The sequence below is a fragment of the Podarcis cretensis genome (assembly GCF_951804945.1).
Source record: "Podarcis cretensis genome assembly, chromosome: 4".
Lineage (NCBI taxonomy): Eukaryota > Metazoa > Chordata > Lepidosauria > Squamata > Lacertidae > Podarcis > Podarcis cretensis.
In genome coordinates, this window is record NC_137173.1 from 35,091,582 (window position 1) to 35,118,948 (window position 27,367).

The 27,367-nt window shown below is 43.0% G+C and overlaps 3 protein-coding genes across 10 annotated transcripts in view; 2 read left to right on the forward strand and 1 right to left on the reverse strand.

Moving 5' to 3' along the window:
- TOMM70 (translocase of outer mitochondrial membrane 70) overlaps positions 1-19,228 on the reverse strand; it is a gene marked incomplete at its 5' end in the record, with an annotated part of 42,297 nt that extends 23,069 nt beyond the window's left edge. For 2 of the 4 annotated variants that reach the window (XM_079974549.1, XM_079974547.1), the window contains 3 exons: positions 6,353-6,682; positions 17,271-17,488; positions 19,098-19,224. In XM_079974549.1, coding sequence (XP_079830675.1) covers positions 6,353-6,682; positions 17,271-17,315 — 375 coding nt within the window. Of the gene's footprint in view, positions 1-1,751; positions 2,010-6,352; positions 6,683-17,270; positions 17,489-19,097 lie in introns of those variants that run through there. The other 2 variants (XM_079974548.1, XM_079974550.1) reach the window with 2 other exon arrangements.
- Positions 1,762-14,836, forward strand: LNP1 (leukemia NUP98 fusion partner 1). 4 transcript variants are annotated; one of them, XM_079974555.1, is made up of 4 exons: positions 1,762-1,892; positions 7,698-7,955; positions 13,872-14,123; positions 14,516-14,711. In XM_079974555.1, the coding sequence occupies exons 2-4, from the start codon at positions 7,812-7,814 to the stop codon at positions 14,666-14,668; spliced, it is 549 nt and encodes a 182-aa protein (XP_079830681.1). In that variant the 5' UTR covers positions 1,762-1,892; positions 7,698-7,811; the 3' UTR covers positions 14,669-14,711. The 4 variants fall into 4 exon arrangements, with proteins under 4 accessions (XP_079830681.1, XP_079830682.1, XP_079830679.1 ...); XM_079974553.1 differs by lacking the exon at positions 1,762-1,892 and adding an exon at positions 6,689-6,880; XM_079974556.1 differs by lacking the exons at positions 1,762-1,892; positions 7,698-7,955 and adding an exon at positions 2,150-2,281 and having other exon boundaries at positions 14,516-14,836.
- A 4,585-nt stretch (positions 19,229-23,813) lies between the features above and the next one.
- Positions 23,814-27,367, forward strand: part of TMEM45A (transmembrane protein 45A) — a 38,496-nt gene continuing 34,942 nt past the window's right edge. The window contains exon 1 of one of the 2 annotated variants that reach the window (XM_079974141.1): positions 23,814-23,987. The gene's annotated coding sequence lies outside the window, so the exon portion shown is untranslated. The remainder of the gene's footprint in view (positions 23,988-27,367) is intronic. The other variant, XM_079974139.1, reaches the window with a different exon arrangement.

Sequence of the window (27,367 nt, forward strand, 5' to 3'; positions counted from 1 at the left end):
TCTTCCAACGTCAGCTTCACTGGATGAGCCCTGGATTCTAGTACAGTGGTACCTTGGTTGTCGAATGGCTTGGCTCCCAAACAAATCAGCTCCCGAACGCCACAAGCCCACAAATGAGTGTTCTGATTTACGAACGTTTTTTGGAAGCCAAACATCCGACAAGGCTTCCAATTGAGTGCAGGAAGTTCCTGCAGTCAAACAGACTCCCGGAACAGATTAGGTTCAACAACCAAGGTACCACTGTATTATGAAAGGTGAAGAGTGCACTTCTAGCCACGTTCTCCACACAGTGCATCATTTTACACATCTCTATAATGTCTCTCCTTACCTATCTTTTCTTCCAAACAGAGAAGCCCCAAATGTTATATAACTTTTTCTCGTAGGGGAATTGCTCCAGGGCTTTGATTATCTGGTTGCACTTTTCTACATCACTTCCAGTTCTGCAATGCCCTAACTAAAGTCAGGTAACCAGAACTGTACAGTTCTGTACACCTATTTCAACAACTACTTATCCCTGTTTTCAGAACATAACAGACACAGGAGCACAAATCTTAGAATCTACATTACAAATAACTAGCCTGTGGCCCTCCAGATGTTGCTGGACTACAACTTCCATCATCCCTGACCCATTCAATATACTTGCTGGGAAGTGGAGCCCAATTACATCTGGACAGTCACAACCACTTAGCTATCCCAATCTATATCCTCCAGATGGATAAAAATCAGTTCATAAATGCACTGGTTTTTCATGTGCTCAGAGCTCTTTCAAAGAAGCAATAGGCATTATCTGCAGGAGGACTGTACTGCATGCATGACTACATAACTGAATTAGCTGCACAGCCCTCACAGACAGTGTTCTTAATCCAAGTTGTTCATAAACCAAGCTGTTCTTAAACCAAGGTACCACTGTATATGACCAAAGAGACACGCTTAAGACACTTGGATTGTCCTACACCTATAACAGTTAAGAGCTGCCTTGAGGAAGGGCTTTCAAAGGCATTCATACTCTTAAATCCAAACCTATGAAAATATATACACTGTATCATCAAGTGGATCCCCCATCTCCCAGTGATGGAGTCTCATAACTGGATTCCCCACTTATTCTAGTAACAGCACTGAGTCTCACAATTGAGGGCTTTGTAAAGGCTAACTAAAGTTCCTATCCCAAGTCAATTACAAATTGGGACCAGACCCAGTCTGAGGTTTGGGTCCAATTTCTAACGGGTATAAAGCCATCTCAGTCCTTTCCACTACAGCAGTTGTTTTTTCCAGCTTGCCAGGGCCAGCAGCAAGAGGCTAGAATCAATGGCGGGGGGGGGGGATCAGCAACTTGGAGAGGTCGCCCCTGAAATTTACTGGGAAGATTTGATCCTATTCTCCAACCGAAACAGAGCGGCTGCCAGCTGCGCTCCGAAAGAGGAGAGCGAATCGGGGAGGGCAGAGGAAACGAGGGCCCTCATGCGCTACGTACATTTAACTCCAGCGATCATTCCCGCCCAGCCAAAGGTGAGGAGGGATTGGCGGAGGCGACAATGGGCTGGGTGTCTTGGGAGGGGCCGCGCGGTCAGGCCCTTCAAGACAACCGAGGGCCGCTGGAACCCCAAGGAGCCGTTGGGCTCCGGCACGTGAGCGGCCTCCCGCCGAGCGCGCGCGGCCGCCGCCTCCCAACGGTTTCGCCTCCCCAACGTTCCATTCCCAACGGCCGCCCTCGAGCCCCGTTCCTCTCAGCCCGTCACGCCAGCCCTTCTCACCATCTCGTCTCCGCTGGGGCCATCGGGGTGTCCGGCCCCCGAGCCGTCGGCGGGCCCCGGGCTGGCCCTTCCCTCGGGGGTCTTCCTCTCGCTCGCCCCTTTGCCTCCGCCCCGCGTGGCGCGCCTTCGCCGGCCCCACAGGTACAGGGCTCCGGCCCCCAGCAGCAGCGGCGCCCCCAGCGCCAGGGCCAGCTGCCAGCGCGGCATCCCCGAGCCGCTCCCGCCCCCGCTGGCCTCCACGGGCTTCGAGGCGGCCATGATCCCCCCCGTAGCAGCAGCAGCAGCTACTGCCGCTGGTCCTCCGGCCGCCGCCGAATCAGCCCAGGAGAAAGGGAGAGCGAGGGGTCAACGGAAACGAGGGGCATAACGGGAAAGGAGGCCTATTAAAGCTTCCGCTCGCCGCGTTCCTTCCCATTACCAGCAAGCCCTAGGCTGCAGCGCCACCTGCTGGCCGGATGGAGCCGGCGCAAACAGGGCATAGGCGGAGGAAGGAGGAACACTCGTCCGTCCACCTGCTGGCGGGAAGCGGTGTAAGCGGAGAATGCAGAATCGTAGAATTGCAGAGTTGGAAGGGACCCTAAGAATCATCTAGTCCAACTGCTTGCAATGCAGGACTGTGCAGTCACGCAAGGGAATGTTACTGAAATTTAATTTCGTGCAGGGATGGAAAGTACATCCTGCTAACACGTGACATATCTTAGACACGTATATATGTATGTATGTATGTATATCTATAAATATATGCAAAACTCATATATAAATGCGAACATTTTTTACAATTATGAAATAAATCACATCAACAAACACCTCATTCAGACAATAAAATAATGAATATTTGTGGGGATCACATCAGCAACCTCTACTCCCATCTAATATATTCTAGTATGAAAACAGCCTATAATGGTTCATGGAAAACACTTTGCACAATCACATACCCACTCCCTACCCAGTAGGGTTGGAACTTGGCAACTGGTGAGTACAGTGGTACCTCGGGTCACAAACACTTCAGGTTACAAACACTTCGGGTTACAGGCTCTGCTAAGCCGAAAGTAGTACGTTGGGTTAAGAACTTTACCTCAGGATGAGAAGAGAAATCATGCAGTGGTGGTGTGGTGGCAGCAGGAAGCCCCATTAGCTAAAGCGGTCCCTCAGGTTAAGAACGGTTTCAGATTAAGAACAGACCTCCGGAACAAATTAAGTTTGTAACCAGAGGCACCACTGTACAAACTAAGAACTTCAAAAGAAGGCTTCATCAAGAGGTTCAATGCTCTCCTTTGTGGATTGAGTGGTGGGAAGTGTTAACTGGTGTACTAATGCCAACAAGGCACTTCAGCAGCACGCTTATCCGGTTCCTGTTGTCCAACACCTGCTGCATTCCCTGGGTGAGGGTAAGGTCTTCGCTAAGCTGGACCTTGCCCAAGCCTATCAACAACTGCCAGTCGATGATGCCACTGCTGAAGCCCAGACGATCGTCACCCACCGGGGGGCATTCCGTTGCCGCCAGTTGCAGTTCGGGGTGAGTGTGGCTCCTGGCATCTTCCAAAGCCTTATGGAGCGTCTCCTGCAAGGGCTTCCGGGCGTGGTACCATATTTTGATGACGTCTTGGTGTCTGCAGACTCACACCAGCAGCTGTTCGAGCGCCTCCGTGCCGTGCTGACCAGGTTCCAAGAGGCCGGGCTCAAGGTAAAGAGGGAGAAGTGCCAGATCGCCGTTCCACAGGTAGAGTTCCTGGGCTATCTTATCGATGCCTCCGGCCTTCACCCAACCACATCCAAGATCCACGCTATCCAGCAGGCCCCCCACCCCAAAGAACAAGACGGAGTTGCAGGCGTTCCTGGGGCTGCTGAACTTTTATAACATGTTCCTGCCCCACAAAGCCACAGTGGCTGAGCCTCTTCACCGACTCCTTAGCACTAAGACGCCTTGGGCCTGGGGTCATCGGGAGACGGCGCCCTTCAACGCGGTCAAGGCTCTCCTTTCATCAGACAGTGTGCTGGTACAGTACAGTGAATCCAGGCCGCTGGTCCTTGCCTGCGACGCCTCACCTTTTGGCATCGGTGCTGTCCTTAGTCACCGTTTTCCAGACGGAAGAGAAGCACCGCTCGCCTACTTTTCCAGGACGCTATCTCCGACGGAACGGAATTACAGCCAGCTCGACAAGGAGGCACTGGCACTTGTGGCTGGAGTGAAGAGGTTCCATGAATACCTCTATGGCAGGACTTTTGACCTCATCACTGACCACAAGCCACTCCTGGGCCTCCTCACCGGTGATCGTCCAACTCCACCGGTCCTCTCGCCCCGCATGCTGCGATGGACTGTTTTCCTGGCTGCCTACCACTACCGGTCGCGGCTCATCCATCGCCCGGGGAAATCGATGGGCCATGCCAACGCCCTCAGCCGTTGCCCTCTTCCAGCATTTGTGGAAGACCCGGCTCCAGCTTCATCGCTCCTTCTGATTGAGGATCTTCCGGCAGCGCCTGTATCGGCTGCCACTGTGGCCTCCGCGTCTGCCCGGGATCGCACCATCAGCCGGGTGCTCAACTGGGTGTGGAGGGGGTGGCCACAAGGGCCTTTTGCATCGGAGTTCCAGCCCTTCGCAACCAGACAACATGAACTCTCAGCTCATCGCGGCTATCTGCTGTGGGGAGACCGCGTTGTGATTCCCCAGGGACTCCGTCAGCGCGTCCTGAAGGCTCTGCACGTTGGCCACCCGGGAATTGTCAAAATGAAGGTGTTGGCTCGGTGTTACATCTGGTGGCCTAATATGGATGATGCCATCACTGCCTGGGTGTCCGCCTGTCAAGCGTGCCAAGAGTCGAGGCCTGCACCACCGGCAGCTAAGGGACACACCTGGGAGACGCCAAAGACACCCTGGTCGAGGGTGCACATCAATCTGGCTGGCCCCTTTCACGGCCGGACCTTTATGGTAGTGGTGGACGCCTATTCCAAATGGCTGGAGGTCGCCCTGATGCCCTCCACCACTACCGAAGCTGTCATCCGGGTGCTGCGAGGCCTGTTTGCAACGCATGGGTGTCCTGATGTCCTTGTCTCTGACAACGGACCGCAGTTCACGTCAGGCACGTTTGAGCGGTATCTTTTGGGACTGGGCATCCACCATGCCCTAACGGCACCCTTTCATCCATCCAGCAACGGGCAAGCGGAAAGAATGGTGCGCTCGGCAAAAGAGGCACTGGCGCGCCTGGACCGGGGAGACTGGCATGAGCGGGTCGCCGAATACTTGTTCGTGCAACACATCACCCCTCATGCGGCCACAGGGCGGAGTCCTGCTGAACTGCTTATGGGCCGCCGCCTCAGGTCACCGCTCGACCGGCTACACCCGGACTTTGCCGTGGCTGGGTCATTTGTCCCAGGAAACCAGGTCTTTGCCCGGAACTATGTGGGGGACATTCCTTGGGTGCCAGCCACAGTAGTGGGAGTCACTGGACCTCGCTCGTACCAGGTGGCACTCGAAGACGGACGCTTGTGGCGACGGCACATAGACCAGCTTAGGCGCAGGGTTGGGGACTTGGACACTACCGAGGTGCCCCCAACTGCGCTTGCGGCTCCAGAAGAGACACGTACAGATGGCGAGGCCCCACCTACACCTCCCTCGCAAACTGCCAGCGTGGAGCCGAACCAAGCCGCTTCAGAGGGTCTGCCAGACTTACCACAGACTCAGACCACTCCACTTGCGGAGGCTCCACCCACAGCAGCGGATCCAGGGGAGTTGGTTCCAACGCCACCTAGGGTCGCACCACAGCCTCAGCAAGAACTGTGTGGCCCTCCGGACTTGGCTACCAGTCCCCGGCGGTCTGGCAGAGTTCCCAAGCGCCCAACTTATTTAAAGGACTATGTTGTTGGACATGTATCACTGTTGGTCTAAGTATGGGAAATGTAACCGATATGCTTTTGTGCCTAATTGAACCATTACGCGTAGTGTTGTATATAAGGAAACCATTACGATTGTAACTAACGCCTTATCTCGCGGTGGGGAGGGGTGTTATGTAGTGAAGTTTCACCCTGGGCCAGCAGGGGGATACTGTATATAGTTTTCACTCAGGTCTGTAGATAGTTTTCACTCAGGTCCATGTCAGTTATTTTAGGCGGGAACTCTGGGCTGTTGTTGCTACAATGTTGACAGCCAGCTGCCTATAAAAGCAGGCCGGCTGAGCTGTTTGCAGTCAGTTCTATTCCAGCTTACAAAATAAAGAGCTACTTGGAGAAATCGCTGTGTCGTCTGCTATGTCAACCCACAACTTAACAGTGCTGACAACTTATTTTACTTTGTGAAGGAACTGGGAACTGTACTCACAGAGCACCCTTGACAAACTACAGTTCTCAGGATTCTCGGGGTGGGGGTGGTTATATTATCTGAACCTTAGGAAATATATTTAAATGTGCAGTGAATCCTATACTTACTATAAAAGCTACTTCTTTTTTTTCTAATTTTACTGTTGGTCTCCCACAGCATTCAAACTTCTACTTTTTGCTTGGAGATGACAAATTTGAAAAATATTTGTCTGGTGATGCTGGATTGCCTGATACACCCACCAGAACAAGACAACTAAGTGACTGTTTTAAGACCAACATGGCTGCTCACCTGCAAACAAAATGCTTCCTGTGTTGCTTCCGCTTGTTTGACTGCAGCATTTAGTGGAGGGAGCACATTGCATTTTCCTCCCATTTTCTTGCCTGCAGAATGCAGTGGAGGAAGAAAAACAGGATTTGTCATTGCAGAAGAAGATGGGGCATGCTTGTTTGAACCTCTAGTTGGATGAGAAGGAGCTGTGGTTGACAAGGGTGCTGGTGCTTGTCTGGCTGATGTTTTCACTGGTGGGAGATGCACACTGAACATTGATGGTGGCTTTGCTGTTGGTCTTAATGGTGGAAGAGTAAAGTCTGCCATTGCATATACTTCTGTGAAGCTCTCCTAAGAAGAAGAAGAAGATATCTCTCAGATTTTATTTTATAAAATCTGAATTCACTCTCTCTAGCCTCCTCCCCAGGAACTTTTTTTACATTATCAACAACTAAAAAGAAATCAGAAAATGTAAAGTATATATGACTGAGATAATAACCATAGCCCTATGGAGAATAAGTCTAATCCTTTTCTTTAAAGCTCACCAAGGTAATAGCCCTTACCATGTCCTGTTGCTATGGGCTTCATAAGTTAATCACCATTAATTAAGACATCCTGTTTCATGTTCGTCCTAAACATCCCACCAATTGATTTAATCTGATGGTCTCTTGAGGGAGGAAGCAGTCTGTTATAAATGTGTATGGTTTCTTCACCAGACAGTGTGGTCAGATGAATGTTTTGCATGTTTATGTACTAGACATATAGATTTCAAAAGTTTGTGTTTATATTTTCCACAGTTGGACCACTTTTTCTGTTTTGGAAATATCAATTAATATATCCTGAAACATAATTATAAGAGGAATAAATGTATAAATGCACATACAGTGGCAGATTGGAACCAGTCTTTGGTTGGCACAGTGTAGTGTTAGCCAAATTCTAGAATCTTCCTAGGAGAGCCTTTTTGTATAGATGCAATGTGTAATTTGAATATTGGAAGAGAGAACATGTTATTTTGTACAGTCATTTAAGATCTATACTTGCTAGTTCCTGAACATGGTCAATACATCAATTCTGCTTCCTGAAATTGCAAGCCAGATCTAAATCACAGCCTGAGCCTTGCAGGCATGTTATCATGGAAAGCTCTCCATTGGTATTGACAGCTGGTGCACTCAACAGCAAGACTATGAAGCAGGCGGCCCAGTTCTCTTGCCACCCTGCAGGGTGTGTGACATTGGGAATTTCTGTAATGGAAAGGTTAGAAACAAGTAGCAATTGTTAAAATAGATTACCAGGGCTTGGCTTGTACATATATAGACAAGACCAAGGGCAGCGCTGGACTAATATATATTTGTTGGGTTGCTTATAGGTGGTAGCATTTTCTAAATAGAAGGGACCAATTTGAAATTACAGCACTATTCCCTCATAGTTGTGTGGCTATAATTCAGCAGTGCTGTTTCACATACATATTTCCCGTCTGTACATGGACTATGAAGAGGATGATGATCTTTCCTTTGCAAAATGGATGAGTAGTTTCTGGGGCCATAGTGTGACTGATGAAAGAGAGAGTAGAGCACACAGGAAGCAGCAGACAAGATTGCTGAGTGAAAGGAGAGCCTCTCTTCCGGTAAGACCGTAAGTAGAGAATGTGAAGAGAAAGCAGAAAAATGGGAGAGAAAGGATCATGCCCTGTGGTTGTGTACTTCAGACCTATGGTTGAATTATTGGATGTGGTTTTATTTATTTTTTTAAAATCCAATACATAGCAAGATGTGAATCCTAAATGCTTTTCAGCATCCATGTCAATATAGTAAATTTCCACAACCAGAGCTAATAAATAAAATATAGATAAAAATATTGTAGAACTCCAGCATGAGAATTGTTCAGGATTGAATGAAGAAAATGTTTTTATCCCATAAGACCTTGAGTCAAATTTGCACGGCCAGAATTAATGGACACGTTTTGTTTGTATGTATGAATCTGAGCTGATGGAAGAAAAGTCAGTATGAGGTTTGTTGGGAAAATACCCTGGTTTCTCTTCAGATCATATAAATCTTTCGTCTTTTACTAATGAAGTTCCCTGTGAAATAGGAGGGTGCCTTAAGTTCGACTCTGGCTGTGTTAGTTACTGTATTTTTAAATTTTGTTTATTTATCTGGAAGTTCAGAGTCTGCACAGAATTAGTGTGGAGCTGGGAAATTTCCTATAGCAGATTGCAAATTCCATGGCTACATGAATTGCTCTAAAACAAGATCATCAAACACAGTCCCCAAACATGTTTCCATAAGCATACCATCCCTTGCATGTAAAAGATCCTTGCAAGAGGGCATGATTAAATAATGTTGGGGCAGAGGAAGGTTTACCCCACCACCACCCTTATAACTCTCCCCACAAGCCCCAACTAATTTAGTTTCAGTTGGATCAGAACTCTTTAACAGGTTAAAGGATGCTGAACTAGAGCAGGGGAGATTTGGGTGGGAAGAGGTGTGTCTCACAGCATGCATCTTTTGACCACAAGCCACTCTCCCTTCTGTTTATCTTTTTCTCAGCTGACCTTGAAATAACCTCAACATTCTCCAGATCCTGGAAGGCAATGAATATGCTCAGTCTCTCCATCAGGCTTTTTTTTTTTTTTTTTTTTTTTTTTTGCAGAGAGGGGGTGTAGGTTGTTTTGGTTTTTTTGTTTTAATTAAGAATATGTTTCTGTATCCCAGCAGAGTCCTTTGGGTATACAAAACCTTTGGCTTTCTCTGTGGGTGGTCCAGTTCCACTGCCTTTCCGATAGGCATGGGATCTCCAAGTTCATATTACCATATACAAGTGCAACAAAATGTTATGATGTATTTCTGCCTCCTAACTGAGTTCCTGTTCAGGGTGTGCATCAGCCAGCTATGGCCTTCCCTAGGACACCCCATTCCATTCCACGCACACCTTTGTTTTCAATTGTTCTTTTCCAATTGATGCTTAACATTCTGTGGCTAGTGAGCATGCTCACTGGGGCTTTTTGTGTCTTTTGGTCCCTCAGGCTTAATTAAAAAAAAAAAAACGGTTGTAGTTAGGATTCCTTCAAGCATGGTGATACCCTCACCCCTGTTTCTCACTGTTTTGGCTCCTGTTGGAGGGTGATGGTGTCTGAGAATCACTAGGAAAAAGGTTAATAAGTTAATTAACAAATTTACGAAATGATTAATTAAATTTGAAAATAGACAATGACTCTAGCTAAAATAAACACTTTGTGAACTTATCAAATTGTGTTCCCCCAAGTTGTTACATTTACCTAACTTCACTAAGGATCGACACAAACTTTTGGATTCACAAAAAGTGTGTTGTGATGTGAATCACCAGGGGGAACACAGAGTTTGAATCTGTTCCAACATGTGCCCAATTGACAGTTCACCATTCCATCCACTATCCATCCCACTTTTTCTATCTAATAGGAAGATTCCAGATAAATTCAGTACTGCAGGGTACTTGGTATTTTCCATCTGGAGTGAACAGGGCAAGAAGAATGTGTGCATGTAAGAGTATTGGAGTCCACATAGTTTCGCTTTTTGTGAGCAAAATTCCTGTTGGCTCTAAAATCTTGATGAACAAATCCCAAAATTGTCACTAAAACAAATGATGTTCTACAAAGCTGTGCTTAAATTGCTAATGCAAAAGGTTAGGGAACAATTTTATCTGTAGGTTTATTTTTAATGCATACAGTGTGTGTGTGTGTGTGTGTGTGTGTGTGTGAGAGAGAGAGAGAGAGAGAGAGAGAGAGAATATAAATATAATTCATTTAATTTACATCAAGAGTGACTACTAAAACATGATATACAAATGCTTAAGGTATGTCATACTTTAAAACAATTCTGACACTATTTTTGAACATTTTAAAATTTATTCATTACTCTTGTAAAAACCCAGCACCTGTGTCACCTTTTATGAGGAAAGGCAGTAGGGCATTTTCCAGTTCCAGTTTCTACACTATAACCCTATAACACTGCTACGGCATCATTTGTTAGCTAAGAACAGTATTAAAATGCACTTAATATAGCAATATATTGGGAAGCAATGCTCTTCTCCATGGCCAAAATTATTTTACAACGACTACTAAAAGTACTGTAAATATCAGCAAAGATCTCTTGCTACATTAATTAAAAGATCTTGTTTGCTCTTTCTGTCCCTTTTATTGCTTCCAGATGAGCATGGCAACAAAATTACTGATGAATAACCTGTTAATTGCCTCTTGATTGGCCTCTCTTAATTGCCAGCCTCTAAAGAAGGCTTTAATGACTGATTTCATCCCATTTTTAGAATGTTATTTTTATATAGAAACATAAATAAATCTATATACAAATGAAAAGTCCACTGCCATGGTTAACAGGAAGCATTAAAAGAGCTGAACATGTAAATTGGAAGGTTTTAATTAAATGTGCATGAGTGCTAATAAGCTTCAATAGTACTTTTTCAATCATCACTGAATAAACTTCAAAATCCACAAATCAAAAATGGAGGACAAAACAGACAACACTATAATGTGCATATTTGTTCATGTGATTGTCTGGATTTTCCATAAAAAGTGCAGAACAAATGATAACAATTCTAGAGTAAAGTGGAAATTTGAAAACAACCCATTATATATGCAGCCCACGACTTTTTTCCTAGCCACAATCAACCAGATATCTCTGGAAGCTTACAAAATGGACATAAATGTCCCTAACATCAATTGTTCAGAGGTATACATAATCTGAACATGGAAGTTTTATTTAGCTAGTGTGTCCAACATCTATAAATGCATCCTCCATGATTTTTAAAAACCTTTTTAAAGACCAGCGCTACAGTCTGTGGTAGTTAATTGTCATACTAAAAGTCTTTCATAGGATCAGGAGAGCAGCAAGGAGGGAAATGAGCCTCTCTTTATACCCAAATTGGACTCTAAGAACTAGATTATCTATTCTGTGAAATTACAGCATTTGTCCTCAGCCTCCTATCCTCTTTGGTTTTAGTTATAAATAATTCAGTTAAAGCTACTTGTCCATATCTGTAGCACCTTCTTTATAACTATAACTTGCCTTTAAACATCAGAAGATCTAGAATCTTTCAATTAACTCATTTACAGCCCATTTCCTAAAGGAGAGCTTCTATGATCAGATCAATATTCACTGCGCAGTTACAGTGGGAACAATTCACTAAAAGCTTGTGATAGGAAATTATGTTCTTTGAATGGCTTTCCGGATACAGATACATGCATATAATTCTCACTTCATTGTATCAGATAACCTCTCAAGTTTTTGGAGGTTTCTGATTTCCTCCCTGCCCCCCCCCCAAGCAAAATGGAATTCCCTGTGATTCCCTACAAACCATTGGTAATGGTGCCAGGAATTTGTATTGGCCCACAAGGGAATCTTGCATAAAATTGGCTGTTAGTGGCTTTGATTCCTGTATGCATGTTCTCCTAAAGTTGGGGCCTCCTGATGCTAGATTAGCAAAGGGAATTTAGAAACAGCTTTATAATTAACATGATTAATTCTGTACTCCCCAGCATAGCTGTCAACTTTTCCCTTTTCTTGCGAGGAAGCTTATTCGGAATAACGGAAATTCCCTTTAAAAAAGGGAAACGTTGACAGCTATGCTCCCCAGTAACATAGCAGGATCCTGGGTTTTTCTGTCTCAGTAGCATGAAACGAATAGGAAGGTGCAATAGGGCAAGCGCTGCTCTTTGGTGTCTCGTCACCACAACACAGTGGGCAAAAATTAAGGAAGGAGTTTATCAAAGCTAAAGCTGGGGTTACAAACAGGCTTTGGAAAATACAAAGGGCTCTTCAATCTAGTTTTTGAATATTCATCCTGATTTGCTTGCACAGAGCTTATATGGAAATTAAATTATATTAACTATTTATTGAACATGTGTTCTGATCTTTTTATATGGTAAAGTTATACAACACTGAGCATTCATCCTGATTTGCTTGTGGAGTGCTTATATCCCTTCCTGTTATTCATTCCACACTTTTGGGTGCATTTCTCTTTCACTTTCCTTACTGCAAAAAGTCCATTTCTTTGGGAAGTTTTTATAGCTGACAGTGAGCTTACATCTATACTATATTACCCACATTTGGACAGCTCCTATGAATTCCCAATGCAGCAGCTACTGAAGGACCAACCTAACCTCACAGTAAGAACTTTATATCATTATCACAGAATGCTTTCTATCTGAATTGTTCTCATATTTTACCTGAACAACCTGAGAACTTTAGTATTAACTGTTGGAGGTTTTAAATCAATAAATACCGGTAATGACTTTTTAAAAAGATGAATGTCATTGTATTCAGCTGTCACATGAAAACTATTCTTTTTTCTCAAGCTTTGAGACATTTTAATCAAGGGTACTTACAGAACCAGATATAAAAACATTAGGAGAGAAAATACATATGGGAGGTAAATATTACAAACTAGAATGTTGCTCCTAGCCAGAGGTCCAAGACATCTGACAAAAATCCTGGCAGGAAATTTCTGTGGAAAGGCTTTAATTTGAATCCAATAGCTGGATGTCTGCAATAATCCATGAAAAAGGTACATAAGGAAATACTTCCAGTCTACGGCCTCATCTGCTTTGTACTTTTGAAGCAGTATTATACCACTTCCTCCAAAGAAGCCCAGGAACTGTAGTTTGTTAAGGGTGCTGAGAAGTGTTAGTAGATCCCTATTTCCCTCAGACAGCTACAATTCCCAGAAATCCCTGGGGAAAGGGACTGACTGTAAAACCACTCTGATGATACCACTTTCAATTTATAGTGCAGATGAGGCCTAAAGAGTTTTTCCCAATCTAGCATCTGAAGAACAACCAACCTCAAAGTATGCTTGGACACTGGGTAAGAAAGTAGCTGATTCCAGGTCATTGAAAAATAATGAGTCCATTTCCACTCTGGCACAATATTGGTATGACTAAAGGTTGCAACCCTATATCCACTTACTTGGGAGTAGAACTCATTATATTCAATGCGACTTAATTCTGAGAAGGTACATATAGGATTGTGCTGTAAACCATTAGAAAGGGGATTTGGTTATCAGCATTTAACAGTGCTACTAGATTTCTAAAAAATAATAATATGGTTACCTCCTAATTACCTAAAAGCAACCAAGCAGGAATAATGCTGAAAAATAAAGTTAAAAAGCTGGTGCGGGGAAGGCAGTTACTTTCTTTTCTTTTCTTTTTCTTTTCTTTTTTTCCTCAGTGCGTGTCAATAAAAATACCGTATCTTCCTTACGCATAACAAATGAAATGATAAATAATATACATTTATCATTTATTTCATTTTGTCAAGGCGGGTGACTAAAAACTGTGTTCATAAAGAAAGTATTATTTTGACTGCCCCGCAGTATGTAGCAACAGCCAGAGATCTACATCTCTTCAAGAATGTAGACATGTGATTTAAAACACACACACATGTGTGTGACATCATATCATAGATGAAATAGAGTAATGAAACCTATTTTGTGTCAAATTTCTGCATAAAGATTATTTTTATTTTTATTGCATAATGATTCTTTTTTTTTACAGGCCAAGCTTTCTTCCATCCATATGACAAGGCTTCATGGTTCTACCAAGATCCCATCCTCAGGCCACCTAAAAGAATTGCAAGAAGATCAAGATACAAAATGCCATTGTCATATGAAGGCAAGCAAAAAATCCTCAAATGGTAATTCTTCCCAGGGGACAAGTGGACCAAACAGTAGATCAAACTCCATACAGGAATTTTCAGAATCCTTTGAGAAGCAACTGCATTTCAAAAACAAGCGCTCAGTTTCTTTGGTAAGTGCAACCATTTGTATATGCTAATCTCATCGAACAATGTGTTTAATTTTACGTAATTTATACTTTTCAAGTGGCGAAGTGGAATGGATATAAAAAGTGCTTAGCCCAACCACCAACACCACTTCCACTTTCATATCAATATGAAATAATTAATTGGTCTGGGTCAACCATGATGTCAGCTAGATTTGAATGGCTTCTCCAGCTATCTTGAGCTATTTTACTCAGCTGTTTGATAGTGTAGTTCTCTTTCTTTAAAGGTCCCTATATTATATTTAAACTTAAAGTAAATCAATATGAAAAATATTTAATAATTGGAACATTAACTCAGTTACCATATACATGCCATAGACATATTATTAAATTAATTTTCAGTGCTCTTTTTCTTTCAGGAACCTGAAGGGATGAAAGAGAGGAGAGAAAGAGAAAAACTGCATATTCCCAAGAGCAGGTCTCGTAAGAAAGCGGGAGAAAAGAAGGAGCCAAAGAGAGAGCAAGGTGAAGGAGAACACAACATGGAATTTGCAGCAGGGAAACATAGTTAATAATTTCCATGATACCCAGGAATAAAGAGGAAATGTGTTTGCATCCATTAGGATAGACTGACTTTTTAAAGAAATGACGGTATAAAATAGATTCTGACACTTAGCTTTTATTCCCTAAAACTGCAAGTGTTATATAAGTAGAACAAAGCATAAATGTTAAAATTAAAATACTTTGTATTCCTTTGAAGCTGTTTGTATAGACCTGTTTAAAAAAAACACTACATTCAATCACAAACATTTATCTAACCAACGTGAGCAATAAATAGTCAGACAACCATTCAATGTGTTAATTTACAAACACAAACATAAATATGAAAGGCTTGTGCTAAGCCATATGAAGATGGCTTTTGTTAAAGTTGGAAGTTGAGGAAAGATTCAGCAGTAGGCTCATGAAAGAGGAAGAATCATCCATACGTACTGACTGCTGACTTCTGCTGCATGATTTTAAGTTTCATAGATAACAATACAGTAGTACCTCAGAAGTCGAATTGAATCCATTCTGGAAGTCCGTTTGACTTCCAAAACATTTGGAAACCAAGACACAGCTTCCGATTGGCTGCAAGAAGCTCCTGCAGCCAATCGGAAGACACGTCGGACATTTGGGTTCCAAAGAACGTTCACAAACCGGAACGCTCACTTCTGGGTTTGCGGCATTCAGGAGCAAAAACGTTTGACTCACAAGGCATTCAGAATCCAAGGTACGACGGTATTGTAAACACCTGTATATAATCATATACTGTATAAAAACAAATTGGGAGTTATTCTGGATATTCCATGTCAAACCTTGTTCTTTTCTGTTTGTATAAAAGTAACACACATGTTTTAAATATTCACCCAAAACAAATGTATAAATTAAATTGCTTTGTATGTTTAAAATTCTATATAAAGAGAACCAAAACTTTACTGAAGCTATCTAAAGTCTAAAAACACAACCTCTTGTTGGGTCACCTGTTACACTTCTTTTATTTCTTCCACATCTCTGCTGCTTCATTTCTTCTTTTTCTACCACATTCTCATACCCCTCTCCTGGAACAAACATATGTTTCCACTGCTATTCTCCTGTCTCGCCGATCACATTATGGTACCCCTTCCCAACAGTCAGTGACACTTTGTTCTTTCCAGAGTTCATATTACTTCTAAATTCTAAACTTTTTTTATATATAAATCACCCAGTGGCCTTGGGTCAAAGAGTAGTCTATGAAGCAGGAGTTGGGAATCTATTTCAGCCCAGGGGCTATATTCCCTTCTAGGCAACATGCCATAGGCCATAGACCACTGGGTAGTTGTGGCTAGAGGCAAAAGTGGTTGCAGTAGTGAATATCAAGTTAGCCTTTGTACTGTAGGTTAGCATTTGCATGCACTCAACACACCCTACTCTATCCTCTATTCAGACAAGCTCTATCCCCTTAACCATTTTGATTGTTCTTTTCTGAACCGTTACTAGCTCTATACTGTAATATCCTTTTTGAGGTGTGGCAACCAGAACTGTACACATTTTTGTTTAATGCCATGTTATTGGCAGTTTTATTTTCGGTTCCTTTCTTGACAATCCCTTGCATGGAATTCACCTTTTTCACAGCTGCTGCACTGAAATATGCACACTGGTATCTTCATTGTTCAGCCTGGACACTGAGGTCCAGCTCCGAGGACCTTCTGGCGGTTCCCTCCCTGTGAGAAGTGAGGTTACAGGGAACCAGGCAGAGAGCTAGGATTAAGGGGATGGAGCGACTCCTTTATGAGGAAAGTTTTCAGCAATTGAGACTTCTTAGTTTAGAGAAAAGGCAAGTGAGAGGTGACACGATAGAAATTTATAAAACTATGCATGGCATGGAGAAAGTGGAGAAAGAATTTTTTTTGCTCCCTCTCTTAGAACACTAGAACCTCTAGACATCTAATGAAGCTCAATATCTCCCAGATGCATGGTTCTGTGTGGGGTCTGCTGTGCATCCAGGTGCCCTCATACTATGCAGAGAAGAGAGCTACTTTTCTGAAGAGAAAATCGTAGAATCATGGAATCTAAGAGTTGGAAGAGAGTGCCCAGGGTCATCTAGTCCATCCCCCTGCAATGTAGGAATCTCAGCTAAAGCATCCATGACAGATGATCATCCAACCTCTGCTTAAAAACCTCCAGGGAAGGAGAGTTCATCACCTCTCATGGGAGCCTGTTCCACTGCCAAACAGCTCTTACTGTCAGAAAGTTTCCTCACATGTTTAGTCAGAATCTCCTTTCTTGTAACTCGAAGCCATTGGTACGAGTCCTCCTCTCCAGAACAGCAGAAAACAAGCATGTTCTTTCTTCCATGTGACAGCCCTTAAGTCTGGGAACTGTGTACACACATCTGAGCAGCTCTGCTCAATAACAAACACTAGTTCAGAGCAACATAAATTACTGGAGGAGAGATAGTATGTCAACGTCCTCTTTGTAAAGTACTGTATACACTCTAAACAAAAGTTTTAAGAGGACCAATACAGCATCTGTGTCTGGCTATTTGTCATACAGCAACAATAAATCTATTTCAAAGACAGCATATTTTTATGTTGTTAGTACATCTTCAGAAAAAAATTGTGCCATTTAACAGAAAACAACCCCCCCCACACCTACCTGGGATTCAATTTTGTGTATCTGCTGCTTAGTAGGTTTCTCCATTGTTCCTAAGAGGGGAGTGCATTGGTGTTTTGACTTGCCAATCACACAGATGTTCAGTAGAAGTCAGATTTTCCTCCACCACCATTTGCAGAAAATCTTCATTGCTCTTTATTCATTGTTCATGGTGTCCTTCCATTTAAGGGCTAAGCAAAACAGGGAGGTTGGGGAGAAAACTGAAAAAGTAGTTATTTTCAGAATGGCTTCCTTCCAAAAATACAAACATAAACAACCACAGCCACTAAGAATATATTTCTGAAAAAGATAGATATGTAATGTTTGGTAGATGATCAAGTGTTGCTTATGGTAAGCCATTTTACAAAAGCAGGAGACAAGAATACTGTAATGCAAAATCTTTATATAATGAATTTAATTAATGGTTCTTAATTTATTTCAACATGATCTTTCAAAAGCATTTGGTCAATGCAGCAATGAACATTACATCTATACTAAGGATTAAATCAAATAAATAGTGGATTTATGATCCACTTTTTGACTTGGATCCAAAGTCCACACAAAGTCTATGAGCAAACTATCCTGGAATGAGCTTTCTCACTGGGTGGTTTGGTTGGGAGTGGTAAGGAAGACTTTATCACACATCAGGTGCATATGTGTGACAAATGCATAGTAGATGTGTGGCAAACACATAGTAAAGTCTGTATTCATCTCACCTGTACCTAAGCCAATGATGTCCCTAATTACTTTGGAAAGCATGAAATCTCCAATGTACGGTATATCCATTTTTTAAAAAGAAAAGTTTGCAAAATTCATGTTCAAAGAGAAAAACAACCACTTTATCATTTTAATTGTCTGGCTCATGGTGTCATGACATGATGTTAATGAATTCACAATTAGTCATTAATGAAACATCGGAACTCAAAGCTGCATAACTTGTGTGTACTAAACATTACTTGGCAAACGACAGCAAGGAATATGTTCCATTTTAACATTTCTTCTCCCAGGTCTTTGCCTATTTAACAATCTATGGCCTTTTAAACTGGGGGAGGGGTGTATTGTTTCATTTGTTACTATTTGTTACTATTATATATTTTTGTGTTTTTATATTGATAACTGCCTTGTTGTCCTTGGGAGAAGAGAAAAGATTTTGCCTGGTCCCTAAATATATATAATGAATGCACCTGCTGAGCCTCCTTTAAGATAACCAAAAGATGGTTGGTTGGTTTTTAGTACATTTCCAGAAGGCAGGACCTAATTTTGAAGAATTTCTTGAGTGACTAATACAAATACATGTCAAAGAATTACTTACACTGCTGGACATTTTTAGACCTTACAACCTACTGGGTATCAAGCAGTGTATCTTTGTAGACCAGGAAAAGGAAACGTTTTGCCACACTATGTTCAACTTTGTAATCTCCATATTTCAATGGGAAATAAATTGAGCTCCACTATATTAAATTATAAGCCACAATAATAATTCAGAAGACAGGTTGGTTCCTGAAAAATATCCAAAACTTATTCATGAAGTAGCCTATGTATGTCAAGCAACCTGATGAACCCACAAATAGAACTGAGAATTTTTCTCTGGTCTTTTGCAATGAGAAAAATTCTCACAGTTTATTTTCAAATAACGACTGAATCATGTTACTTGTTTTTTACCTTGAGGTTTTCAGCTGATGAAACAGTTTTAGTGTATATTTTGTAAGCTCTTTCTGTTTTCAGTGGGATGATTATGGCACATGGTAAGAATTATTTACATTGGTATCTACCTGTGCAATTGTCTTAGCCACATTCACATGCAGAATGTATCTAAATAGATGAGATTACCTTATTATTAAAACAGGTTTTGTCTGAAGTCTCTTTTCTCTGTAAGCCATCCTCATTGTTAAGAGTTGTTGAAACAGCCAAGTTATTGTCACATTTGTGATGAAGATCACAGGAGGCCTGCATCAGCAGAATTATTAACTCAGCAGTGATGTCATCAGACAATGGACTAAGCCCATATCCTCAGTATATAGTCAGAGCAGTAGCAAGCATTTTCAATAGTTTTGGCTCTCCTGCCCCCCCCCCCCAAAAAACCTGGGAGCTGCAGTTGGTTAAGGGTGTGGAGCTATAATTTACAGAGTGGTTTAATGATCAATCTCTCTTCCGAGGGAACTTTGATAACTGTAGCTCTGTGAAGGAATAACAACTCTAAGCACCCTTTACAAACCGTAGTGCCCAGGATTCTTTGAGGGAACTATAACTGTTAAATGCGGCAAGATGCTGTTTTGAATGTATAGTGTAGATGCGGCCTAAAATGGCTTTTTTGGTTGGGTACAGCGACTAGTGAGGTAGCTTAAGAGGCTGTGGCTGGCCCAAAGTCACCCAGTGAGTTTCATGACTGAGTGGGGATTTGAACCCTGATCTCCCAGGTCCTAGTCTGACACTCTGTTCTCATCCTGAAGCAAAGTTCTTAACCCAAGGTACTATTTCTGGGTTAGCGGAGTCTGTAATCTGAAGCGTATGTAACCTGAAGTGCATGTAACCTGAAGCGTAGGTAACCCTAGGTACTACTGTACAGCAGTATAGAAATAATAATAATAATAATAATATTTTTAACTTTATATAGCTGCATGCACATACTAAAAGCCCAGTCAGTACAGCATGAAACTTTTAATCTCAGGGTCATGGGTTCGAGCCCCACGTTGGGCAAATTTTTTTTTGCATTACGGGGGGTTGGACTAGATGACTCTCAAGGTCCCTTCCCGCTCTTCAATTCTATTTCTAAATTTTGTATGTATTGCACACACAGAGAGAGAACATACAAAAGAAGATCATACTAAGTAGACATAATGTAGTAAATATAAACTATTTTGGAAAAGTGTATTTAGGGAATTCATCTCAGCATTTAGCATTAAAAAGAGACAATACTAACCTAGATACACCGGTGATGTGACTTGGCCCTTCCTACATTCCAATATGCAGGGATAAGGTTAATATCTGGGAATATAGGCAAGTGACTACCAGAGGACCACAAGTATGTGGGACAGGAGTAATTTATGCAAAGTTGCTCTTTTGGGTTATCTTCCCCTACTGCCCTTTCTAAGTCTGTCCCCCTGTATGCTCTGACAAGCAGGGCCGGTCCTACCATTGGGTAGGGTAACGCAGCTGTCTCAGGTGGCAGAGGCTGTGGGACAGGGAGAGTTGGCAAGCCAGATCTGCCTGTATGCCCTGCAGCTTACCATGAGCTAGCCTGCTGCCTCAAGTGCAGTGGAGGGCATTGTCCTGTCGCCAGCACTTGAAATAAGATTCAGCTGCCAGACCAGTCAGCTTCTGGAATAGGAGAAGGGTGTCATCTTGTCCTTTACCAGGCAGCAAAATGTCTCGAGCTGGCATTGCTGACAAGGAGTTATTTATTTCCAGGCACTCATCTTTAAAGCTGTAGGTCTGTCTCTATCTTCTGCAGCAGATTTCTTACATAACTGCAAATAAGCAACTTTCTGTGACAGAACATGGCCTCTGCTATAGACAGTCTCTACTTGTGACCTACAGAATATGGCTCCAGCACACAGTGACATTTATTTCGATTGCTGTGGGATTTTTGAGTCATTCAGAAAGTCATTAAAACTGAATGTTTTCATGGAGTTTCCCCAGTGCTGAAATGGCAAATGGGCTGCTTGGGAACCAAATCACGATGGACCTCTCTTTTGGTGACATAATTGATTTTTGTATATACCACCCTTTACTTCACAAAATCAAGGTGATTAAAGAGTGGGATTTTGTCTGCTTTACCAGGACGCATTTATGTATGGAGTATGACCAGTTTTGAAGGAAGAGAGTCTAACTTGAAGGAGATATCACCACCACCATCTTTCTGCATGCTAATTCCGATTGAATTCCCCAAGTGTTGTTGCTTAAGTAGCCAAAACAGTATCAAGCAACCAGGCATGAGAACAATACATCATCATCCTTAGGGCAGTAAGGTGTGCAGAAGTACAAAAAACAGTATTTAGAAAAACTCTAAAGGAGGGGGAGGGAAACCCCACAAAGCAGTCCAATGAACACTATGCTTGACTAGTGAACTGAGAATGCTGGCTGTGAAAAGAAAAAAATATATGGAAAAACTGGATGCACATCACCACTCTCTGAGCACTGAGAGACTCTAGGGGTTCCAACACTTACCCAGGGTTCTGTTTCTTTGGAATGAAAGTCAGCTGAGACTCTGCTGTCTTTTAAGATATTTTATTTGAACACAACCTGAGCATAGGATGGAAGGGCTCACAGCATTAATGCCCTCATAGATCTTGCTTCCCCTTGCTTTCAGGGAAGCCCCAAAGTCCAGCAAAGATCAAACACGTCTCTCTCTCTCTTCTGCTTTATCTTCTTTCCAGCTCACTGACCACAACTTGGCTATCCTTCTACATACCAGCCAGATGAGATGGGTGGGGAAAGCCCTCACCCATTTGGTACACAGAACCAAAGCCATTTCCTTGAAAAAGGAACTGGTTTGGCAAGCTTGGTTTTATATACCTCTATGCCCAGAGATGACAGAACCCAAGAATCGAAAGGAACCAGAGTATCACCCAGACTGACCCCACAAGCTTGTGTGCGTACGTGCACACACACATATATACATATATATGAAGGAACCCAACTGCTTTCTTGCTTTATTGTCATCCAGCACCCACCCACCCACTCACTCACTCACTCTAAGCAGTCCCCTGTTTGAAAAGGGCAAACTCTGAAGGCTCCTCCAAGACACAAATAACACATTTTGTTCCAGGGACCCATTTGGGAGGAGCCATAGCTCAGCGGTAGAGCATCTGCTGTGCATGTAGAACGTCCCAAGTTCAACCTCCAGCATATGCAGGTGGGACTGGGAAATACCCCCTTTCTGAAACTCTGGCAGGCTGCTGCCAGTCTGTGTAGACAATGCTAAGCTAGACAGACTGTTGGTAGTACAAGGCAGCATCCTATGTTCCTTCTATTTCCAATTTCCAGGAATGAACCACCTATGCACAAGAGGGAGGTATTGGCACACTTGGTAAAACCATAAGGTCGGACTAGATGCTGTACCTTCCAACTCTAGAATTTTGTGATCGCTATGCCAGCGCTGCTGACTTTTCCTGCTCCCTACCCCCACCAATGTGTGAAATCTTAACATTGTAAAATGCCAAACATTTGTTTGCCTACCATTTGTAGCACACTGATGTTTATCAGATGGCACAGAGATATATGGCTTTCCTGGTTTTCTGTTCCCCGTTTTGCTTTTCTATTGTTTCTCTTTAAAAACTACTCTTTTACAAAAAAGAAGAGGAGGAGGAGGAGGAGGAGGAGGAGGAGGAGGAGGAAGAAGAAGAAGTAGTGTGAGGCTGTACTGCAAACAATAGGCTTACCAGCTGCAATAGGAGAGTCAAGCATACCAATTTCACAAAGAAGCACATCATTGCTTACTTCAACTCGCCTGTGGAAACGACTCCGAGGCCATGAAAGAAGGAAGGGCAACAACAGGAAGATTTAAAGGAACTATTGGAAACTCAAGGCAGTAGAGATATAAGATGATCAGAGCCCCACCGAACTTGAAGCATGGGAAGTCCCAACAAAAATTTATAATTTGGCAGAATATTTGGACTATATGATATGTATTTGTATAATTTGGAATATTTAATGTGATTTGATTGGATTGTTAAAATGGAAAATTTAATAAAAATTATTTTTGAAAAAAATTCTAATTACAACCAGAAAACAGAAGCCTCTGAGGATGATGGATTCAAGAAGAGAGAAGCGGTCACCCTTTCCCTGTGCTAGAGAATAAGGGCCAATTTTAATGGGGTCTTCTTCCTTTTGGGGCTGTCCAGCTCTGCAAAAACAAAAGCCTTTTAGTAATAACTGGAACCAAATACAGTAAAGGAATTGAATTTGCATCTATCAGGCCAGGGAAGTTTGCCAAACGATTGCTGCTTAAAGGGTTCTCCTGAAAAATCCAGAGGGCTGTGCTCTCTCTCTCTCTCAATTTCTTAAGACCAGCAGGAGTTCCTACAAAGGAAATAAATGGCTGTTCTTCTGGGACTCGCAAAAGTGCCCACAACGAGGGAGGAGGGAGAGAACATCTTTGCTTGACTCTTGGTAGGAGAGCATCCCTCGTTTTCTCCTCACAAGGCAGTAGTCCTCCGTGATTCCCAGTCGGGCCAGTGGGCGCCAGTTGTGCCCATCTCGCCTGTGGGACAGTCTCTCCCCTTCCCTGCCTTTGGCCACCTCCCCTCAGTGCCACATCACTGCAGCCCCTGAGGCACTGCTCCTCTTACCCCAGCAGAGGGCGGCTGCAGGGAGGCGGGGAACTCTCTCGCAGACGGACGCCTCCTCCAGCCTATCCGCGGGCGAGAGGGGGCAGAAGGGGCCAGTGGGAAGCGGCTGGGGAGGCGGGCGCGGAGGAGAGAGGGAGAAGGCGCCGGCTTGATTGTCCCAGCGGCGCCGCTGGCCCGAAGAGGCGCATCTCTAGGCAGCGGGAGGAGGCGGGATGGGAGCGGGGAGGAGCCGCCGCGCGGATGCATCTTTCCTGGACGACTATCGCCTCCAGCCTTTCGTAGCTGCCGCTGAGGAGGGATGAGGTCACCCACACGTCCGCATCCTTGAAAGTCGCCGGAGCGCCGCGGGTTAAATGATTCTCAGAAGTTCCCAATTGGGACAATAAGGATCATTTTGCAAAAAAAGTTGCAAAGAAGCACACCAAGTTCGGTAAGCCTTAGCCCTTGTAATTGCGTGGTTCTCCCTCCCCCGTTTCCACAGATTTGAGGAAGTGGATCTCTCCCGTCTGCTCCGGAGTGGATCTCTCCCATCTGCTCCGGAGTGGATCTCTCCCGTCTGCTCGCTGCCCGATCCTGAGCACGTTCACGCCGCAAAAGTCTCCCTTCTTGAGTTTAGCGCTACTCGGGCAGTTCTGCGCTTACCTGGGAGACTTCCGGGTCGCCGCGGACACAGAAAGGAGCGCGAGGCTGCCCTCCGGGGGGGTCTCGAACAACAAGGAGGTTTATAGGGGACACGAAGGCTCCGTGAACCCCAAAACCCCAGGAGGATTATTCTGGGGGACCAAGCACCCTGCGATGTTGCCGGAGCTCGCCCGTGTCGTCCGTTTAACAGGGCTGGAGCTGCAGCATGAAGGGGAAGCAACAGCCTCCATGTTGTGAAGCCTCAGGCTCCGTGTGAGAAGCGGCGGCTCTCTAACAACAGCAGAAAAGCTGGGATACAGCGGATAAGGACTGCTTAAAAATATTTAACTGAGTCAAAGTTAAATTTAACGGAGGACCCAGCCGAAAAGGAAAAGAGAATACGGCTAAAGGAGAAGGAATTCACTACCGGCGGTAAGAACAAAATGGAGTATAGCGGAAAGCTGGGGAAAGAAAGCAAGAAGTAAGAAAGTAACCGCTAAGTGGGTGTGGAGGAAAGACCTCAGACACAAAGTATAAAAAGTCTGAGGCAAAGTTATAAAGAAACAATTTAACGGACTTAAAGGACTTAACGGAGGACTTAAGGACTTAAAGAACTTAACGAAGGCAAGGAGGATTTAAAGGATTTAACGGAATAGAGTGAAGAGAAAGGAAATTTCTTGTTACCATCAGATCGGAGACAATCATAGCAGCAGCTGACGTGAGTTTGGGGAGCGGCGGTATTACACTTAAAGTTTTTTTAAAGTACAGTATGTATGAAGGGACTGCTTCCAATTAAGATCAAACAATAGACAATTCCTTTTCTACAGTTCTGCCCTTAAATATTTTGAATGAAAGGCAGAGACTGGTACACAGTAAATGCAGTTAAACTCCTGAAAACTCCTGTAAAAAGCGGATAAAATCTGAGTGGTCACAAGAGGAACACCTAAGGGACCGAAGTGAAAGAAAGTGGCGCAAAGACAGGGGGTCAAAAGCGAAGGGACTATTGCTGCAAATACCCCTCGGCATACAACTTTTAAAGAGAGATATCTTCCCATCCAAGCAGAATATATAGTTTATATGGAAGGAGACTGAGTTAATTCTGGGAGAAGGAGCTCCAGGATACCAAAGCCTTTTGTGCTAGAGACTATTTATTTCTATTCAACCTGCTCCCCTGACCAGATACGTTTTTTGGACTGGGACTTCTTTTTTCTTATCCCTTTTCTCTTCTACCCCCCCCCATAAGACTGTATAACTGACTTTTTGCTATGCCTTGTCTAGCTTTCGCTAAGTGATATAGCCAGACTTTTGGATTTGTGTTCTTGGCAGATTCTTGGATCCCTCTGTGTTAGCTAAAAGGCTGACAGGGTTATAATATAAGTATTCGGTATTTAATCTTCCTTATAGGCCCTGTTAAGTGTTACGGTAGTGTCCACGGTAGTGGATGGAAGATAGGAGGATTTGAAGAACAGAGGAATTGAGGAAATTAACAGGATCTTATGGTAATTTTTAAAGGAGCTAGAACATACAAAATGAAAAAAGCAGTGGGAACCCCAACGGAAAGGAGGCCATCTAGACAGGAAGAAGGGAAAGAGGGGAAAGAAATCAAAGATTATGATAACTTGATGGCTGAGATAAGGAAAGAATTTAAAAATAACGAGCAATATATTGAAAGAAAGCTATTGGAAGTACAGGATACTTTAAATAAGAAACTGGAGGGGGTGGTAAGCGAATTGACAGGACAAGTTAAAGATCTATCGGTAAGAACTAAGGTTCTGGAAGATTCAACGAAAAGGGTGCAAAAAGATGCGAAAGATAGTAAGAAGGAGGTGGACAGGATTAAAACAGAAGTTAAGGAGATAGGAAAGATACAAGAAGAGTTACTGGATAGCTTGGCGATGACTCAGATGAGACAAAATCAATTAAATTTGAAATTTAGAGGGATACCGGAGAAAATAAACGAGAATATAAGATCCAAAATGGTTACAGAGCTAGCAACATGGTTAGGCAGGAAGGAAGAAGAGATAAATAGCTCCTTAGCAAATATTTTTCGGATAAAAGTAAAATCGGCCAAGGCTAAGGGGAAGAAACTACCCGGAGATGTGCTGGCTATGTTCAACTCGTTGGAGTTAAGAAATGAAATACTGAAACAGAACTACAGTAAAATATTATACATAGAAGGAAGCTCAATTATTATATTTAAAGAGATCCCTTCGAGATTTCTTCGAAGGAGAGACGTTTATAAAAAAATAACCAATCAGTTGAAGAAAAATGGGATCTTATACAGATGGGAGTTTCCGGAAGGTATCTCCTTTTACTTTAAAGAAAAAAGATTCAAACTGTCCACTCCCTCCGAACTAGAAAAATTTGCAAGGAGATATGAGAAAGATCTTGGAAAGATGGTGGGAGAGGAGGAGGTGGTTGAGAAGCAGGGGGATGAGGGCGAGGAGGAGAGGAGTGAAAGAGAAGAGAGAGAGACCAATCTACCAGAAGAAGGGGAAGAACCAGAGAAAGAAGAAAGGGAACAGTAGTCTATAGCCAGATTTGATAATTTAAATAGAAGTGTACAATAATGGCATTAAAAGTATTAACTTGGAATGTGAATGGGATGAATAATAAAAATAAAAGGAATCAGATTTCACACACATTATTAAAGAAGAATCTTGACCTAGTCTGTTTACAAGAGACTCATGTAACGAATAAACACAGGAGAATTTTAAGCAACAAGAAATTAGGTTTGGACTTTGTGTCCTCAGACAAGGTTAAGAAAAGAGGTGTGGTATTATATATAAAGGAAAAATTTGAGCCACAACTGTTGTACAAGGATGATCAAGGGAGGCTGATAGTGGTGCAGATGATGTTTCAAGGAGAAAAAATCATTGTGGTAGGAATATATGCCCCTAATGATAAAAAATCAGTCTTTTTCTCTGAATTAGGCAATAAGTTACTTGAGTGGATAGATCAAAAAATGATACTGATGGGAGACTTCAATGGTGTTGTTTCACCAAACCTGGATAAGTCAACTAAAAAGCAGGAATCGAAAGAAGGTAAATTACCCAGATCTTTTTTCGAGCTGATAAATAACATGGGCTTAATTGACGCCTGGAGATTTAAAAACCCTACCATTAAACAGTATACTCATTTTTCAAACCCAAAGCAGAGCTGGGGGAGGATAGATAGTGTTTGGATATC

Bases quoted from the DNA above. Each gene is read 5' to 3' on its own strand.
- LNP1 (XM_079974555.1), top strand. From the start codon at position 7,812: ATGGACTATGAAGAGGATGATGATCTTTCCTTTGCAAAATGGATGAGT. The intron at 7,956-13,871 runs GTAAGACCGTAA...TTTTTTTTACAG, and splicing joins AAAGGAGAGCCTCTCTTCCG to GCCAAGCTTTCTTCCATCCA. The intron at 14,124-14,515 runs GTAAGTGCAACC...TTTTTCTTTCAG, and splicing joins ACAAGCGCTCAGTTTCTTTG to GAACCTGAAGGGATGAAAGA.